The 20,845-nt window shown below is 31.2% G+C and overlaps 2 protein-coding genes across 3 annotated transcripts in view; one reads left to right on the top strand and one right to left on the bottom strand.

Moving 5' to 3' along the window:
* The window catches only part of LOC139521751 (lachesin-like), a 75,920-nt gene extending 62,980 nt beyond the window's left edge, over positions 1-12,940 (top strand). For both annotated transcript variants that reach the window (XM_071315331.1, XM_071315332.1), the window contains exons 5-8: positions 2,269-2,397; positions 4,021-4,311; positions 5,776-5,955; positions 8,637-12,940. In XM_071315331.1, the coding sequence (XP_071171432.1) occupies positions 2,269-2,397; positions 4,021-4,311; positions 5,776-5,955; positions 8,637-8,743 (707 nt within the window). In that variant the 3' untranslated portion in view covers positions 8,744-12,940. The remainder of the gene's footprint in view (positions 1-2,268; positions 2,398-4,020; positions 4,312-5,775; positions 5,956-8,636) is intronic.
* A 4,446-nt stretch (positions 12,941-17,386) lies between these two features.
* LOC139521278 (uncharacterized) lies at positions 17,387-20,535 on the bottom strand. Its single transcript, XM_071314750.1, has 2 exons — positions 20,493-20,535; positions 17,387-20,212 (listed from the first exon to the last, which is right to left on the bottom strand). Exons 1-2 carry the CDS (start codon positions 20,533-20,535, stop codon positions 17,403-17,405), a joined length of 2,853 nt encoding a protein of 950 aa, XP_071170851.1. The 3' UTR covers positions 17,387-17,402.
* Between the last annotated feature and the right edge of the window lie 310 nt (positions 20,536-20,845).

Consider the following 20,845-nt stretch of genomic DNA (forward strand, 5'->3'; position numbering starts at 1 on the left):
ATGTTTTTTTTAGATCTCTTTCAAACGTTTAGTAAGTTATAATTTCATTGTCTATTAGTGTTTAAAAGAAAGGCAGAAAATACCAAAGTAATATTCAAAACTATAATTCGATAAAAAATGACTACACCACTGAGAAAAACGAAACAGTACAAACGGTCTACAAGGCAATTCAAAGAAAAAACTATTTTTTGGCCTCTTGGAATTCAGTTATGTCGGAATGTTTACCTTTTCTTTTGAATGCATTCTTATGTAATAAGATTTGTTTTTAAAGAGGTGCGAAAGATTCCAGAGGGACACGCACTCTCATAAGTTGAAAATAAACTGACAACGCCATGGCTAAAATAGAAAAAGACAAATAGACAAACAAAAGTGTTTAAAACACAATATCGAAACATAAAGACTCAGCAACACGAACCCTACTTAATACTTGGGTGATCCGGAAGGGTAAGCATATTCTGCTCCACATGTGACACCCTTCGTTTTGCTCATGTTAGTGCAAACCCGGTAATAAGTCGAAATACCCTGATTTTCATCTAACATGCTTGTGAACATAAAACTATGAGTCAAATCTTTTAGGAATTTTTGGTCAACAATGCTCTTCAACTTCGTACTCTATTTGGCCTTATAAACATTTTTTGATTCGAGCGTCACTGATGAGTTTTTTGTAGACGAAACGCGCGTCTAGCGTAAATAAATTTTAAACCTGGTATCTATGATGAGTTTATTTACTTAACAGTACGACCAAAACTGTTTATAGTCACCTTTGCTCCAAAATACAGTGTGTAACCTCTAGAGGTTAAATCAAATAATAGAGTAAGAAGTTGAAGAGCATTGGGAACCGAAAAACGTCAAAACGTTTTGCCAAATACAGTTCTTCCGCTTCATTCTATTGAATGATATTGTAAATCCTGTTTAACTTTCCATTCTTCTAAAAGAACTATAACATTGTTTGATACTTTCAAGTTTATGGGATTTTGCTATTCCGTTATATATGTTCTTTCTTGACACGTTTTACTCATTTCAATAATACTGTTATGCAAGCAGTATAAGGTATTATTATTGTATCACTGCCTATATAAGTACACACACAACCGAAAATCCTTTGGATTAAATTTTTTTAGGATTTTTTTTTGTAATCGCATCAGGACTTCAAATATTCTATTCCTGTATGGGTTGATTTAAAATACAAAAAAAAGTAAGCAATGAACGTGGTTGTTAAATTTGATCTTTGCTTTTTTATTAAATATTTGTTTGTTTTTGTTCTAATTGAGATTGTGACATTGTTTTGCCTGCTGTACCACTATTTTGACAATTTTACCTACTATAACATTGAGAATGGAAATGGGGAATGTGTCAAAGAGACAGCATCGTCTGTTTTGTTTACGCATCGTTATACATATAATGGAATTTGATGCGACGGTCATGCATGTGAGATGTTTATCGCTATACAACCAGGTTTAATCCACCATATTCTACATTTGACAATGCCTGTACCAAGTCAAGAATATGACAGTTGTTGTCCATTCGTTGAATGTGTTTTATCATTTGGTTTTACCATTTGATAAGGGACTTGCCGTTTTGAATTTTCCTTGGAGTTCAGTATTTTCGTAATTTTACTTTTTATCAATATATATTACTATGTTGTTTATTTTCGTTGTTGAGCGAAAGTTGTTCTCCTAATAATACACTCAACAATTTGTTAAAGAGAAGGTCTGATGTAAATAAATCGGAAGATTAAAGTATGGCATTTAATCTCAAATGTTTTAAGAGAAGTGTAATAAACGGGAAATTCTTTCACAGACAGATCGATTGGTTTTTGATGATCAAAGCGTGGTTCGATTGGTCCAAGTTCTTTATTGGTCATTATCATATTATGATGACAAATTTTCTTGCCGTCCACAGATTTTTTTTCACAAATCACGTTGTGTAAAAGGACAATGGTGCAAAATTTCGTTTCTTAGAAAAATACACACATTTTACGTAGATTCCTGATAAGTAATCTAGAAAATATCTTAAAATAATCAAACTTATCATCAGAATGTGCACGCGTTGGGATACGATATTGCTTCGATATTATAAATTTGGGGGAACGTTTTTCTGTCTCGAAAGGAATAATGTTGAACTTGATTTAATAGTAGTAGGAGTTAAATGGAATTATTTAATTGCACTGTATACATTTTCCATTCACGGTAAAAATGTTTGTCGCTAATAAAGCACAATCTAATTTGATACTGAACAATGAATCTATCAATGATTATGTGTTTGCAGTTGTTGGTCAGAATGGAGAAGTTCTAATAATATACAACATATCCCGCTATTGTGAAGATTTATATGAATGTGTAGCAGTAAATGGTATACAACCAGCAGCTAGTAAAGAGATTAAAGTTGTAGTGGAGTGTAAGATTTATGGCATTCTTAAATCCTATTTTAAACATATTACATATAAAAACAAACTATAATATAAAATAATTGAAAGAAACAAAAGACACAAGAATGAACCTTTATGACAATGGTTTGATGGAAAGTAAATTAGAGTTATCTTTCTTCCTCTAAAAACTAATTATGTTGTCTGAAGAAAAAATACAACGAACTCACGAATTCCCTATTTCAACAATGTTTAATGGGAAATAGTCCTATTCCTATTTTTAACACAAATATTGGAAGATACGTGAAAATGGATGATAACATTGTCGTACAAAACTTTATGAACCACATTTTTTCTCAAATCGATTTTTTTACGTTTTTAATTTTTTTTTAATTCAAATAATTTTGGAATTGTTATGTTTGACATTCTACAAAATACATTGTACCAGTAGTCACCTTTAATTTTAAGATGTCATAAAAACCCATTTTGTATTACTATTTAAATTGCTTTAATATTTTGACAATTAAATATGTTTACTTAAAAGTTGCTTAAGGTTTAAAGTGTAACAAAAAGCTTTTTGAATATATGTAAGTAGCACAGTTCACGTCAGCTATTCATACTGACGAGTTGCCATAACGTGTATACATTCTTTAAACGATTGAAAAATGAATGTTTTCCAAGACAAACATGTAATCGATTTTGGCTCTTTTTTTAATATATTTGAAAATAATATAGGATTTAGTCATGTTGATTAATATATAAAAACTCACAAAATATTAGATTTAATTTACGATTAATTTACATTTTGCTGTGCTGCAGGGAAAAGAGTCATGTCAATGAAAGATCATGGTTAAATGTTTTTGGATAGACATTTGTAATCATTATTTCTTCATTGCGGTATACCCTCCTAAATATAAGTAAATGTCGACATAATTTTTGATGAGCTATTATGAAAAGACACGGGATTTATTTCATTTACACAATATGAAATAAAAATGTTATGTGATTGGTTTATGCTTTATGATAACAAGTTAATTGGACATCTGATGAAACACATTAAGTAATAGCCTATTTAAACGAAATCATTTTCCGTTTTGGTAGTTTACATTAATACTAATTTTAAACAATATTGGTCTACTGAAAGAATACATGTTACGTTCGAAAAATGCAAGCATATTTTTCTTTAGTATTAGAAACAATTCATACAATTGGAAAACATAAAAGCAATAATTTGATAAACATAACCATTTCATCTTCCATAAACAAAAAATCAAATTTGTTAAAAAAACTGCTTGTGTATAAAATTATTAATATATATTATCATCATACCGAAACCTGGTAATTTTCGTCAGAAGTTTAGCATTTTAAAATATGTCTTACAGTTATCGATTGAACATTTAGATAAATTCTATATTCACATACAGAAAAAAATGGTCAATGAATTTTTAAATGTATCAGTTTTCATCACAGTTTTTTTCGACACTGACTCTATCCTGTAAATTGCAGTCAGTAAGAAAACTATTTATGTTGATAATGCGACATGAAGATGTTTGAATGGAATTAGTAGCATACTGATTGTTTGTATATGTTATTAATATAAAATTTTGATTTCCCGAAACACGAAATGCTGATGTACATTCCCTCTATATTCACAGTTTCACCAGAGATATTCTTAGTTCCAAAAAGAATAAGTCAAACAATAGGAAAAGAAACTATACTGGATTGTCGTATTACTGCAAATCCACACATATATAGTGCTTGGGTCAGGCATGAACAAGAGATAGAAAATAATTATAAATATCAAATTGAGCTATATACAGAGGATAATAAAAACACAATAACATTAAGTCTGAGAATAAAAATGATAGGACATGACGATTTTGGGAAGTACATATGTAGAGCTTCAAATAAATTAGGGAAGGATGAAGAACTCGTCATATTATCTGGTAAGCATAATCCTTTGAAATTAATCGTAAGAATTGCCTTTAATGTACTATACATAATACAGCTAGACGAATTGCTTTTAAAAATTACTATATGTTATAGTTCTTTGTATAAATAAACTGAAATGTAGTGTATACCTCACTAAAACATCAACCCAATCAAAAAGCGTCTTGAGATTTATAATTTTTTATGTTAATTCGGCTTTACAGAAACATGTTTTCTTTACCAAGTAGAAAGTTGAAGAGCGTTACAAACCAAATCTAACCATGCCTATATATGTCCGTTGAGGATAAAACCTTAGTGTTTAGAATAAGTTAAATATCTTACTGAAAATGACCACATCAATGATATTAGTTAGTTCTTCAATGACTGAATAATGTGTTTTTTTGTTTAATCCTTTGGCTTCTATCAACACTGAGAAGGTATGTTTTTCGTAATGCACATCTGATGCAACTAAATTGGTACCGTTAAATATGTTCATGTCAAAATGTCAAAAGATAAGCAAACAAATTAGCTTTTGGTACCATCTGATGAAAGGTCCAACAGAGTGGCATAATCACATTTCTTGAACATTCTTATTAAAGATACCATATATCCATAAGCATATATTTAAAATTTATCATATGTATAAGGTAAGTATGTGAGTTCAAAACTAAAGGATAGAATAATTCATGATATCTTGAAAAATTTAAAGGAAAAAAAAGTCAGCTATCATATACTTTTCTGAGTGCAAATTGTATCCAGCGCATACCATGCACCGTCCGTAAACTTACAGCAATTTTGTAATGATATTGAATATGGATTTTATTCTGCAATCTATCCTCGATTATAATTGATGATAGCATTTTGTTGACCCATGATTGGCCATATGAACAATTTCATCGTAATCCTTCGTTTGTAAATTAAGCTAACAGTAAAATCTTGTTGTTAATTACAATTTCGTCTTAACATCTTGAGATTTTGAAAAAAAGTGCGCACACTTCGTTATAATGTTGCTATTATCGTTAAATGTTCCACTAATGCCCTACATTTAAGATATCATTTTCGAAAAAGGCCAACTTGTTACGGTTGTTATATTCATTTTCAACCAAAATATTGAATTAGCTGAGCCATTCTTTATTGAGCATTTTGCATTAATTGTTTCTTTAGATAAATATTAAAAATAGTTTTACGAGCTAGAACATTGTTTAACTGCTGTTGCCTCTTATTTTCAAATGAATTGCATTAGTTGTACTAATATTACTGCACAAGCTTTGTATTTCGACAAACAGTGTCTCGGTAGTTCACGAGGTAATTTTCTTTTTAAAAAACCGAATCTTATGCACAATGTTGTATAGCTGATCAGTCCAAAATGAAAGTATTGCAATATCCGGACAAGGAATCACATTGCTTTAGAATGCAAAATATAAAATGTTTGAGAACATAAAAAAAACCAAGATAATTATTTTATTGTTATTATCTTTTAGAATTAGTGGTCAGAACAGAAGCACCTAGCACAACGGCAGATACCTTTATCCAACCAACTACTAGACATAATTATATTGATCCACATGACTCATCATGGAAAGGTGGCCATGAAGACCAGTACTTCCCTCCATGGTCGCATGGATACCAAAATTCACCAGAAACTTATGGTAGAAATAATGGTAAGAATTACTGTAAAAGAGGGACGAAAGATACCAGAGGGTCATTCAAACGCATAGATTGAAAATAAACTTACACCGCTATGGCTTAGAATGAAAAAAGATAAACAGACAAATAATAGTACATAGAAACAACATAGAAAACTAAACTAAAGCCTAGCAACACGAACCTCATAAACAACTGGTGTGATCTCAGGTGCTCCGGAAGGGTAAGAAGATTTGGCTCCACATGTGGCACCCGTCGAGTTGCTCATGTTATTACAAACCCGGTAAATAGTCTAATTCGGTAGGTCACATTCATGAAAAGGAAAGGGAATTTCAGTTACGACGTAAGGAACATATCCGATATCATCTGTGAAAATTTTATTCCGTAACGGTCAACCAACTCTTGATGGCGTCCGTAAATTTACGAAAAGATGATTTCAACTTCACCATTTGGAACTCTCGGTTTGATAGCTTTCTTGTGAGTAGCAACCCTCTATCATGGAAATCATGATAGGAAATACAAGCACGTGCATATCGTATCAATTGGTTAATATACTCCGTATGCAGGCGCTGCTGAAATGTTGCTACTTAGAAATGGAAAGTTCACAATTGGAATGCTGAAATCATCTCTTCTGTTGTGAAGTTTTGTTTTCAACCGACCCTCATTGTCAATGTCTAGATGTAAGTCAGATGGCTTAACTGTATCTGTTATATCCTTTACCTCTAGTTCAATGTGATATATGGAACTGGAATTGACAGTCTGTTGAAAAGTACGTCATCCGTACGGATAAAATATTTTGTCAATCACGAAATCAAGCATCTCGGTAATGTCAGTTTCAGAGAATTTTTTGTTTGAATCTGAGAGATTCTTTACAAAGTAGAATTTATCCCTCCCTAAGACAAGATACTTGCATCGTCGTTGTAATACTCATGCAACACCTTTAAAACGTATCAGAGAAGCCAACACTATACTTTTCACAGTTTATTCAGTCAATCCACTATCAAAGAAGAGAAAGGTTGTAACTAGGCGTTGATTAATAAACAGTAGACGAGTATTTTCTTATTTGAATTTTTTTTTACATATATATATATATAGCAGTGTTTATTATCATTTGATTATTAACCCAAACTGTACCTATTTTGACAGTGTTCCCATCTACGTATTTTAAAAGTTAAAGGAAAAGTTTCTTATATAGACTTATCCGTATATACTGTGTATCAATTTAATTTTGAATCTATATTGAATCATAGAAAAATTTATTTCAACCGACCTCTAAACGATCCATGATTTTGTAATGAGGAGTACCGACATGGCATCAATACTTAAATTCACATCTTTGAAAATTTTTAATAAAAGATGTTCTCTTTATTTATTCAAACATTTAAAACAAATTAACATTAGTCTATGTTTACTCTCCATATTTCAAGAAATGGATGCTTGGAACAAAGTTATTTGCTCATATTTAAGAGAAGACTTTTTGTGAAAGTCGGATGGCAACGTTTCCGTAGATTTTCATCTGTTGATACCTACTGTGAGCGTTTTGTGTATATTTTAATTAATTTACCTTTGTTGAAAATGTCAAATCATGAAAATACAAATCACTGTGTCTCAAAGAAAACATTATTAGATTCCCACAGCTATTTCGATGAATAACTGCAATTTGGGTACTGTGACGTAAAACATGCAAAAGTTGTTAAGTGGTAATTTTCTCTTTCTTATGCAAAAGAGTTTTTTTTAGAAATATTAAGCATCTGCTTAATCTTATAGTACTTAATGAATTATTATCGTGGTTTTAACTTGCAAGGCTAAAAGATAAGAAGCCACATATTGATAGACATGTATGAATAACTGTAATGCAAAACAAAATTAATTTTGGAACATTAAAAAAACGGACTGCCAAAATGTGTATTTTTAGTGGTCTTAACCAGAAAAAGGCAAATCAATGCTTAAATACATGCAGATGCCAACCGAACAGAACAACTAGTTTTAAATAAAGACATCAGTAGTGTACCGATGTTGAAAGTCGCCTGAACTCTGAAAGAACAATAGGTTGTGTGTCGAATGGGTGAATATCTCATGATAAGCAATCATTACCCACCATGTGAATTCACACGTAAGGCAAAATGTGAAAATCGGCAAACGGCACAATCTGTAAAAATACAAATATGACGACGTTTCATATATGCTATGTATGTCTTTTCAGTTGTTGAACCTCATTACTCTGCTGGATTAGTTCATAAATTTGGTTCAATATTAAATGACAACTCAAGCCTAAAGTGTGATTTAATATCTGAAGTCTTATAAGGGTTTTCAATAGAAAAATTTCCAGAGTACAGATTTTCTTGAGTTACCTTGCAACAAACCCTTCCAATTTCCATAATTTTGAATGAGTTTCTCAGAAGCAATCATATTTTGCTCCATACATAACAAATCTAATCACTTTTTTTTACTGTTCATAATGTATTTAGAATTGGGAATTGAAATGGGGAATGTGTCAAAGAGACATCAACCCGACCTTTGAACAGAAAACAGCAGAAGGTCACCAACAGGTTTTTTTCTTTCAAAAAGTAGACTGTGTGGATTTTTGGATCTACGGTTGTGACATCACCCTGAATTATGCATACTTATGATATACAAAGACAAAACTAGATGTATTTTGAAGAAAAAAAAATGCCACTTATTTATTTTCTATTTGCAGATCGGACACAGGAGACTGGTACACCTAACGGATCAATTATTCCAACAAAGAATGCAATTCATGTTTTTTTTCTGTCCACTGTAATATGGTTGTGTTACTCTTATTAAAAAAAAGTAGATAAAGACAATGTGATTGTAATTATGACCGACAGGATATTTATCATGCTCATGTGTCAATTCATGCAAACATGAACCGGATGCCAAAACGATTTAAAATAGTACGCATAAACATGGATTTTTTTCATTCTTTTCTGAACGTTACTTTTATAAAGGTGTTTTCAAACTAAAATACAAAATGTTGTGCATCTCCGTTTTTATCATAAACAAAAAATCTAGAATTGGATATCATCTTACATCAGCTGATTTTATTCGAATTCCATAATAAAGATAAACAAACCAAATATCAATTACATTCAGTTCGAATAAATCGAGTTAAAATCAAGTGATATCATATATTTGATATCACTCGTTCCAATAAAGTGGCAGTCATTTCATAGTAGAACTATATCTTATCCTAAATCAACTCACCTTTAATTGATTACTAAGGTGCACTTGTTCCCTTAAATTTGGTAGTACAAAACAGGTATTTCTTTTCTAAGCAACAGGTCAGACATGTCCTCCTTTCATAATTTCATTAGTGTATTTTATCGATTAAGGAATCTTCCATGAAGGGTTATACAGCGATCCAAAATCATTCAGCTTTGTTTGATACAAACATTACTAATATTTAAACGTAAATTTAAGTCACAAATAAAATTGTGGAAGTGTGTCCCAAAAGTTCCACCTGTTTTCTCATTCACTAATTTGAGGTATATGGCATTTAATATGGTCTCTTGATCGACATTTTGTATGTTATTGAAATATGATATCTATGTACAGATGACTTTAAAAAAAATAACGTTATTTGGGTTTATTTATTTCATCGCAGAGAAAACAATACTTGGTAATTTTCTTTATTCTTTTCAAAGTATATTACTACTTGCTATTTTAATATTAATTTACATAATTCGTGTATTCTTTATATTGTTGCTTTACTTATATGCATCTGTACAATTTGCTACTTTTTTTGTTTTTGCAATTAAGTTTATGTTAGGTCTATGCAACTGTAAATAAGGCATACCTTTTAACTTGCATGATCATAAGTACACTAAGAAGCGAATAGAAGAGAACATCATTTCATCAGGAAATGTTAAAGTTTGATCTGAACATAAATCTGTGCATGCATGATTATATTCTATAACGAATGATAGTAAGTTATTAATGTGTGTAAGAGAAAGAGAGATAGCGATTTGCTTTTACCAATCAATTCGAAATAACCATTATTATAAATATTCCGTACCCGATGTAGGTTATTTCATAAACACGTGTTATTCGAGCTAAAGTTTATGTTTATTTGTGAATTTTTGTGTTTATATAGGTCTTAATCATCATTTTGTTGTTTGTCATTTGTAACCATATTTGTTGAAATTGAATTATGTCAGTGATTACCTCTGTGTTGCTGTCTTGTATTGGATACCTAAACTAACATAAGTGTCCTTACAAACAACGGTATATTGCTGGGTCTTCCAAGTGCTCCACGAAACCTCTTTCTAAATTATTAACATCTATTTTATCAGCAATCAAAGACGGGCTTCAAAGTTATTGTGAAACTGCCTATTCTAGAGGTGGCGTGAATCAGATGTGGATACTTAAAAATTCCAAAGATCTTTTAGAGTACATACACTCTAACTCTCTTTCATCTTATAACAGTTTTAAAACATTTGACTTTTCTACTCTTTACACAAGTATTCCCCATTCCAAACTAAAAGACAAATTGAAAGAGTTGGTATTACTTTGCTTCATAAAAAAGAATGGCCAACGTAGAAAGTCTTAGGGAGGGATAAATCATACTTTGTAAAGAATCACTCTGATTCAAACAAAAAATTCTCTGAAACCGATATTATCAAGATGCTTGATTTCTTGATTGACAACATATTTGTAACGTTCGGAGGACGTGTTTTTCAACAGACTGTCGGCATCCCAATGGGAACAAACTGTGCCCCTCTACTTGCCGACTTGTTTCTTTATTATTATGAGGCTGACTTCATGCAGGAACTTCTTAGGAAGAAAGATAAGAAGTTAGCAATATCCTTTAACTCTACTTTCCGCTATATAGATGACGTTCTTTCACTAAACAATTCAAAATTTGGTGACTATGTGGAACGCATCTATCCCATCGAATTGGAGATAAAGGATACTACAGATACAGTTAATCGGCTTCATATCTTGATTTACATCTAGAAATTGACAATGAGGGTCGGTTGAAAACAAAACTTTACGACAAAAGAGATGATTTCAGCTTTCCAATTGTGAACTTTCCATTTCTAAGTAGCAACATTCCAGCAGCACCTGCATACGGGGTATATATCTCCCAATTGATACGATATTCCCGTGCTTGCATTTCCTATCATGATTTTCTTGATAGAGGGTTACTGCTCACAAGGAAGCTATTAAACCAAGAGTTCCAAATGGTGAAGTTGAAATCATTCCTTCGTAAATTTTACGGACGCCATCACGAGTTGGTTGACCGTTATGGAATAACCGTTTCACAAATGATATCGGATATGTTCCTTAAGTCGTAACTACAATCCCCTTCCCTTTCATGAATGTGACCTACCGAATTAGACTATTTACCGGATTTGTAATCACATAAGCAACACGACGGATGCCACATGTGGAGCAGGATCTGCTTACCTTTCCGGAGCACCTGAGATCACCCCTAGTTTTTGGTGGGGTTCGTGTTGTTTATTCTTTAGTTTTCTATGTTGTGTCATGTGTACTATTATTTTTCTGTTTGTCTTTTTCATTTTTAGCCATGGCGTTGTCAGTTTGTTTTAGATTTATGAGTTTGGCTGTCCCTTTGGTATCTTTCGTCCCTCTTTTGTCATAATGAGTCGCTAAAAACGTTGATCTCGGTATTTGATTTTCAGCACGTATATTTAAGCATATTTCTTAATATGTAAATAGTACTGTTTTCCAAATTTAATTTTGAAATATTAAGATTATTAAGATTTTAAAATCATGTTTGCATTATTCCTCAATGTTTTTAAAATCGGCTTCATAAAAATATAGATAAGACTTACAACAGAAAAACCAAATTGCAGTATTGTTTTGTATTTCTATGTCCATCTCTATGTTATATTTGTCTTATTTTGTTACTTTGTTGATATTTATGAACTTCGAGGGTATAACGAATGTGATGTTTGCTTGAAAAGAACAACCAGTATTACTATATATTATTGTTATTAACCCATTCTTATCAATTTATAATTTGAAAATATATAAGTTTTGTTAAGTATTGGTAATTTTATTCCTTCATAAAACTATGTCTGCATGTTTGTACAATATTTGAATTACAAAATGTATAAAATATAAATTTACTTCTGTTCCAATTTAAAATTAGGTGACAGTCGCAGTATATCTGTAAAAATGCTAACTGTCAAATATACAGTAGAAACTATAACATATTATTTAACTTCATAGTACGCAGTACTTTAAATTTATAATTATAAAAGCAATGCACATACGAGACATTTCCAAATGACAATAAAAACTCTAGCAATAGAAAAGTGTATGCCTGAGACAATAAAACCTCAAAATCCCCAGAGTTGTGTGTGCATCAGTACGCAAGACACAGATATAATTTAGGACAACCAGTTAACTTAACTTAAGCTCAAAGCAATGCAAAGGGACAGAACTTCTGTTTTGATCACACCCTTTCGGGATTAATGATATAACAAAAGATACTTGGAGAATATGCTATGAAAATGAAAAAAAAAATGTGATCTATGGTACCGGCTTAACAGACTTTTACAGATATACTTGGTTTTACTTCGTTTTTGCTTAGTTACTTAAACGACCCTAAATCTCTCTTCAATTAGGAAATATTGTAATATTTGTATTTTGAATGATTTAAGATGCTTGAGACATTAAAATTACTACCAACATTTTTAAATAGTGTTCAAAAGAACAATGAATAAGATAAGTTCTTTTATCTTGCAAACACAATTGCCATGTAGGAGAATGTTATGGTCGACTTAACAATATTGGATTTCTCAGTGTTAAAGGCCTTCACTTGCTAACATCCACTTCAATTTTGTTGTAATTATTTTGTTCAACTTTACAACACGGTTTTAATACAGTATATACATGCAGACTGTTAGTACATTCTCGGTAGTGTATTTTGTAACTTTGATTTTTTACATTAGATAACCAATAGCTTTATGAATGATTGAGTTAAAAATAAAATACAAATTTCAATATAAATTGTTTGGATATCTTCTCACATTTATAATGGATATATACTTAAAGATGTAAACATATTGCATCAACATGCAACCTTTTCACATGATAACTACGCAATCTTATGTAAAAAGTAAAATCACAAAAATACTAAACTCAGAGGAAAATCTTAGGCCATAATCACATGGCAAAATCGAATGACAAAACACATAAAAAACGAATGACCAAGAACTGTCATTGTCATAAGCGTCATTGAGACAGTAGACCAATAACAAAATGCTACTTACAAGGAGCGTTGACATAAGATCCAAGTGTAAATGTTATAAATCAAACTGTAAATTGTCAAAATCTAGACAGCATTGAACTGCATTTATCAGTTTTTAACACATAGCTACTTAAAAGACATGTAAAAAAAACATAAAAAGCTCTAAAAATTCAAAATGACATTCATTGAAGAAACATGTTTGTAAACTCTACAACAATCGTTTTGCTATAACGTTTTTATTGTCAAACAACATGTTTTATCCGTTAATTCATAAATTGCATGTGGCTGAGATCTTTTGGAAATGGTGACATTAAGAAATGGTATCTTTTAAAACTACAGAATTTTGCGAACCAGTAGTCAGAGCATATTTGCTAGCATGAAAAAGCATTAATTCATTTATCATCTGTCAATTTACTGCTTTTAGAATTCAAATTTGAATGTGTTCAATTATTCGTTTTATTGAAGCAAGCTGCCAGAGGAACTCAAATACAACCTTTTGTTTGACAAAACTTACTATATTGGCGGGGTTTAAAGCTTTTCAACTTCGTTCTTGATATGGCAATCAAATTGCTTTGATTCGAGCGCTACTGATGAGTCTTGTGTAGATGGAATTTACGTCTAGTGCATCAATGTATAAGCCTGTATGTGATGAGTTTGCACTTATAACAGGTCGTCTAACAATTGTGAAACCAGGTATCAATAACGGGTTAACTAGTAGTTGTAAAACATGCTGGTTATAACTAGTAATTTTCTGACAATTTTTTTCTGATGTGCAATGGTTGCAAATGAACATTGAAGGTAGACTTAAAGGATCATTCTAAGATTGTGATGAAAATAAGATTAATAAACCGAAATATCGAAAACGTTAGTTTAACAATAGTTAGTGGAACACTTACAAAAATGTCAAAAAATTCTGAACAAATTAATTTATAAAATTCAATTGTAGACTAGTAAACAAATTAATATTAACCTTTGTAGAATTTTAATGTTTTCTTAACGGACACATAAAGTGTTGTTTTCATTTTGTATAACAGTACAAAGGGAGGCAACTTATTATTAGTAGTGTGGAATTACAAAATTAAACTGGTTAATGGTAATTAAAATAATGAACATAATGAACATTACATGAAAATAAAGAGAACTCATTTTAAGCCTAAAAAATATAACTTTTTTAAAGGTGTATAACCATCAACTCAAAATAACCATTTGACAAATTGTAAGTTCTATGCTAATTTGCATAACGGCAGTATTGTCTTATCATGACATGGATCATATATGCCTGCAGAATAAAAACAATACATATCCTGATCCCGAAGTCGAATTAACAATTACCCCGCATAATGATGAATTAAATACATTTTTTTTGTGCCATCTGTTCGTGAACTAATAGACATTGTCTTCTAAAAAAATCGTCCTTTTCGGGATGAAAATAGAAGATACTATCCATGATTTGTCCGCATATAGGGAAACACATTTCAGGTTGAACTTTTGGGTTTTGAAATTAAATACCTTTATCTTACCTGTTTTCCTAAAGTTTACGGCGAATTTTGTTTTAAAAACATGATGCACTCATCTTAACCATTTTGTAACAGGTCAAATGACACAACATATTTGTAAATATGTGCAAAAGAAAGTTTTCAAAAATACGGTAGGTTTAGATCCAGGACGGAGAAGTTGATAAATTTATATTTTCTATCTACATCTAAGGGTAGAAACAAATGGGTCAAAATCACGTCATGTAAATCCTATCACATTTACCTAGAATTTTGCCATATGCAACTAAACTATATTTTACATTCTCTATCTCAGTCGTACACAATTAGCCAGCAATATACTGTCATCATTTTTTTATATATACATTTTAAGAGTCAACAAGGTATATCAGTTCATAAAAGACCATCAAAGGTCGTCTGTCAACAACAGTCTTAATTTTAAAATACCAATACAAAAGATAAAATAATCCAATGCTATTTCAGCAAAGTCCAATGATGTTTTGACAACAAGAACGGTGTTGCATATTGCCACTTCCCCAAAAGTGTGCGCCAAAATTGAACAGTTTGCTATAGAACGACACTTTTGACGAGGCCGATCTTTTAGTTGCCTAGCACATTTTTTGTCAGAGATATTGTTACATCTTTTTTGTCGCATGAAGAACAGTGAGTTAAGTGATTTTGAAAACTCTTTACTTCTTATTGTATACATAATTAGCTGTACTTGAACTAATCAGTTAGTTTTCTCGTTTAAATTATTGGGGCATTTGAAAGCTGACTATACGGCATGGGCTCGACTCATTGTCGAAGACCATAGGATGACCTATAGTTGTTGAATTCTGTGTTGTTTGTCTCATTGGTATGGTAGTACAGATAACATAAGTGTTGCAATATTAAAGGTCAAACTTCACGCCCCTGATACACGTTATGTAAGAAATCAGTATATATTTCCCCAGAATGGCAGCTGATCTAGAAATTCAAATCTTCAAGTTTTAACGAAAATAGTTGTTTATTTTTCTGATTTATTTTCAGTTTTACGAAAGCATATATACTGCATGTATCTTCAAAACAATAAACACATTCTAGACTACCGTATACATTTGAACAAATAAAAACAAACATACTGTACAAAAATACTACATTAAATGTAAATTGTTAGGTAAACATTTAAAATCTTTAACTTAATGATTTGTCTAAATTAAATATTTTTAAATTATTTGAAAAAAAAACGACATTTTTACATCTATAACACTACTATACACAATTTCTATTTGGAAAATATATAAAAATCTTGATGACGACGTCAAACAAGTTCATACTATTATGACATTCGGTCTTCTATAAGTAACTTTAAACACAATTTTATTTTATCAAAAGTGCACAAGATTTACAAATATTCCAAACAGATATTGGAATAAGGAAAGCCTACTGTTTGTGTGTTTGTAATCGTCTTTTTTAGCCATGGCGTTTTATTTTTGATTAATGAGTTTGAATGTCCCTCTGGTATCTTTCTACATAATAAAATGCATGTACCAAGTCAGGAATATGACAGTTGTTATCCATTCGTTTGATGAGTTTGAGCTTTTGATTTTGACATTTGATTAGGGAGTTTCTTTCTTTATTTTTCCTCGGAGTTCAGTATTTTTGTGATTTTCATTTTAAAACTAGTTCGACGTAATCCAAAGTCGGGCTTTTATGAATCCTATTTTGGTCGTTGAAGTGTGTATTTGTTTATTGTATTTTTATCTGAATGAGATACTGTTTCAAATACTGGAATCCCTTTTTATATATTATTTTTTTCACTATATTTGCTTCTAAGCTACAGAATCTCTAAAATTTCGACATTTTGTAAGAATTATGTAGGGAAAAAACAAAGAAAAAACTAGACAAGAGAATTTCAAGCAACTATCCAATTCAACGTGAATGTAGTTATACAATTGAAAATTTATGCAAATTAATTTTAATTTTAGTAGCTCCAAATAGTAATAAAAACCGGCATTTGAAGCATTCAAACTAAAAACCTATATTAGATCTGAAATTTCATTCAAATAAACTAAGTGTGTTTCTTTTCGTTTGTGGAAAAATACATATTCTCAATTATAGTATAAATTAATACACATCCATTTTATGTACACAAAGAAGTAAAATTATAAATTAAAACACACATTCATACAAACACAACAAAGTCGTACGAATTAATGAAACATTAAATTAATTAATTTTAAAATACTATTACAAATACCATATAAATACCAGTATTTGATGATAAATTAATAATGATATATGGAAAAAAACGTGACATACAATTACTCTGTATTTTCACACAATAAACCTTTTTTTAATTTGTAATTTGGGACCAAGTGAAAATAATTACCCTGTTCATACAGACCTCTGTTTTACTTCAAAATTTCAGAATCGTACAAGTTGACTTCTAAAATGCCAAGAACTGCAAAAAATTTAGCATGGCTGATGAAGTGTTTTGGAATACAAAAACAAATTGAAAAGGAATTTAATAAGGTTAATAATTCTTTTTTTGTATACTGCAAATTAAGAATTTTTTGCAATATTCATATTATTGGACAAATTGAAAAAAGTTAGGTGTTGCAAACATAATACTAGCAATTTAAATTTTAATAGTAATAAATGTATGAAGAATTTCTGAAATGGATATAATAATTGTCCAGAAATTGCAATAATTTTTGAATAAACAGTATTTGTTAATCTTTTCATTCTATATAGTTGAGAAAGTTAAATGCATTGAAGTATTCTTGCCAGATTTTGATTTTGTGTTTGCTCTTCTTACTTCTTTAAATGTCCTCTGGTTACAGAGCGAAATCATACAAACGAACAATCCTTGAAGTCCGTTCAAAATTGTGCTTATATATGTCAGTGCCAAAAAATCCATATTTGACGTCATAAATACAAGTATCCATGTGCCTCCTAAGATAACAGTGAGTTTTGTGTATATAAGACACATGTTCCGGTTGTCAGAACGTTTAGTTACAGCTATTACTGAACGGCGGGAAGATTCAATTCCATATAAAGCTATTGAGAAGCATGTAAATGAAAAAGCAAAGCTACAACATACTGGAACAAACAGTGCATATAGAAGAGCTGTTTTATTGGATATCCAACATAAGCCATTTCCATTATAATCTATCATTTCTCCTTGGACCCCAAAACCCATGACACTACATATTGCAACAATGATGGACGGAATACCCCAGCCAAACAGGCAATGTAATCGAAAACGCCTGTTATCATTGCCGCTTCCTTTCATCATTGTTTTGATGAAAAATTTGCGCGCAATGTCATATGAAATTACAGACATCCATGCAAATGCTGATAACCACGTCATATGATGAAATACCGCGAGAACTATTTGGGCAGAACTGGGTAAAAATCTACATGTTAAATACAAAAGCAATGCTGTCAGCAATGACATTGAAAGGCAAACAAGATTTTTTCCATGGAGATTTAGTAGTCTTGGTAAGGCAAAATGAAAAATGATTAATACGATTAAAGCTATAACAGATATTGATGAACAAACGTAAGTTATTATTTCAAGAATGTACTTTGTGGTTTGTGATGAGTCAGTTGGTTTCACAACACAAAGATGCAATTTGTCATTCTTATCTATCAAAAAATCTTTCGCATCGATAGCCTTGCCATAAACTGTCAAAGTATTATTATTAAAGGTATACTCAGATGTGTTGTAGGTCGTGACCTTGGAACAATTCAGTCGATCATCAACTGGAGTGCAGTAACTCAGATGGACAATCTGACCATGTCCTTGGCTGAAAGTAATTTCAAATCGAGAATAATACAAGTCTATGGAGTCATTTTTATTTACGTATGCAATTGCTGCTCCTGGATACAAGGACATGATATTGAAGTTATTTGAAAGTTTTGTTGTATTTTCCAGACATGACAGAGACGACCTATTTTCATAGTTCTTAATGTTGGTTGAGTTTATATAGGGTATGTTCTTGCTGATCTCCTTTATACAGGATAGAATTTGAGACAACTCTACTGATGACGTAATATTGATTGTTGATGGTGCAATTGTATCGAAATCGTACTCTGATATAACATTTGACAAATGTTTACAATGAGTATTTACCCATTTAATAATAATTTCTTTTACTTCTGTCGTTTGTTGTTTCCCTGGAACCAAAAATATCTCAAATCTGTAGACATAATTAAACAACATATCGTTTTCACAAGGAAAATGCAAACTGTCATTGAAATAATTTGGCAAGTCAAATTGAACACATTCTCCATTGATAGGAATAAACCCTTTTGTACAGTCTAAATTCCGACAAACTTGTGAATATATATCGTACACCATGTTATCGCCACATTGAAACTTTATTTCCAGTCCATTCCACGTGATCCCTTTCTCAGTAATTGAGAACAACAAATCAAACCCCGGCATCAACGATTCTTGCCCGGTTCTAAAAGTATCCGTAATACAATTGTCTTCTGTGATGTTGTTCGCCCCATTGCAGGGTAAGCAATTCGAATTTTTATAAGAAACTCTGCCATATTTGACTGGGTCATAGTAACTAGAACATAACAGTTCAATTGTTTTCCTTTCTCGGTTAAAGACTTCGGGTAAACATTCAGCAGTGGTTGTTAATAATGGGTAGCATCGTCGCGGTTCTTTAGACAGCTTTGGAATATCAAATTTTAACCAACAGCTAGCCTGTATATTGGGCAATGGCGATGTAACATTTACACCATTTAAGCAATGGAGTTTTGCATTCCATATAGTAAGCTGATTCATTGGAATTCCATGGCAGATGGCACAAAATACATTTCTGTAGACAACATGGTCTCCAAATGTTTGTGAAATATAAACTTTCCGAATATCTGAATCATTCATAAGTATACAATTGGTCTCGATTATTTCCAAGCCTTTAAACGACTGTGGACATTGGTCAACTACCAACAAGGAAAACTGTTGATTTGATGATAACATAATTGTATAACATGAAGCATAATCTTTTAACAAATGAACATCTTTTGATAATGTTATTCTCGATCTTTGAAAGAAATTGTCAATGTCAGATAGTACATCATATATTTCAGTTATTTCATTCAGACCAAACACAGATCGAAAAGCATTGGCACAGCAATCTTTCAGATGTAGGCAATTTACATCACAATAACACGTAGTCGCATGGCAATCCCAATTTTTACATTTGTGATCCAGAAATGGAGAACTGATTGAGTCATTAACACAACTCGTTGTTTGCTCCTTCGCTTCTCCATTGGTTGGAGTCAGATCATTTATTCCACCTAAGTCGAAATCATCTTTACGTCTTTGTGAGCATGTAACAAAAGTTGTATCCGGTGATGCTGTGCTATTTGAAAATGAGGTCGCTAAAGCCCTCAATGAAGAGTTTTCTTTGTAACTTTGACTTGCAGATGATATAATATAATCAGGCGTTGTATCAATAGGGACATTTTTGTCAACTGCATTACTAACCTGGTTAGAAATATTTTGACTTGGTATTTCCACAGTTTTAATGTTCACTGAAAAAAACCAACACAAAAATGTAAAAGACTTTCCGTGACAATGTAGGGACAGTAGTGTTTCCTCAGTTACTAAACATTAAATGAATAACTATGAAAACGCTTCAAACCAACTGTTATTGCATTCAATGTATTGCATCAACCAGATAAAGAAATCTTGTAAATTGTGATATATGTCTATGTTACAGTACACATTTGAATTCTTTAGGATACAATAATTTCATAGTACAAAATGAAAGTACTAATCAAATCCCGTACAAATCAGAATTCAAATATGTACTCTCCAGATTTGTACTATGAGAATCGTGAATTATACTTATCATTTCTAGTGAATTCTACTGGATATATTTTCATAAATCAATTATTTTTATTATGAATGGTGGACACAGACATTGTTGTGTAGAAAACTCTGTTATACTTGAAACATGTCAGAGCGTATATTCTTGCATAGTTGTTTTCGAAATATAAAATAAGTAATAAATTGACGGGTGAAATAGTAAATTACATTATTTTGCTATAGAAACTGTTTTGATTTTGAAGAAAGCTGAGTCAAACTGAAGTAAAATTTCACCATGACTCAAAAACCTTTCACCTCAAATTTTATGTCTATGTTTACTGCAAACGAAGTCCATT

The sequence above is a fragment of the Mytilus edulis genome, chromosome 4 (assembly GCF_963676685.1).
Source record: "Mytilus edulis chromosome 4, xbMytEdul2.2, whole genome shotgun sequence".
Classification (NCBI taxonomy): Eukaryota; Metazoa; Mollusca; class Bivalvia; order Mytilida; family Mytilidae; genus Mytilus; species Mytilus edulis.

Excerpts from the sequence above, each read along its gene's own strand:
- LOC139521278 (XM_071314750.1), bottom strand. The coding sequence starts at position 20,535 with ATGATAAGTATAATTCACGATTCTCATAGTACAAATCTGGAGA. Across the intron at positions 20,213-20,492 it reads TCATAGTACAAATCTGGAGA|TGAACATTAAAACTGTGGAA; the intron begins GTACATATTTGA and ends GGTTTTTTTCAG.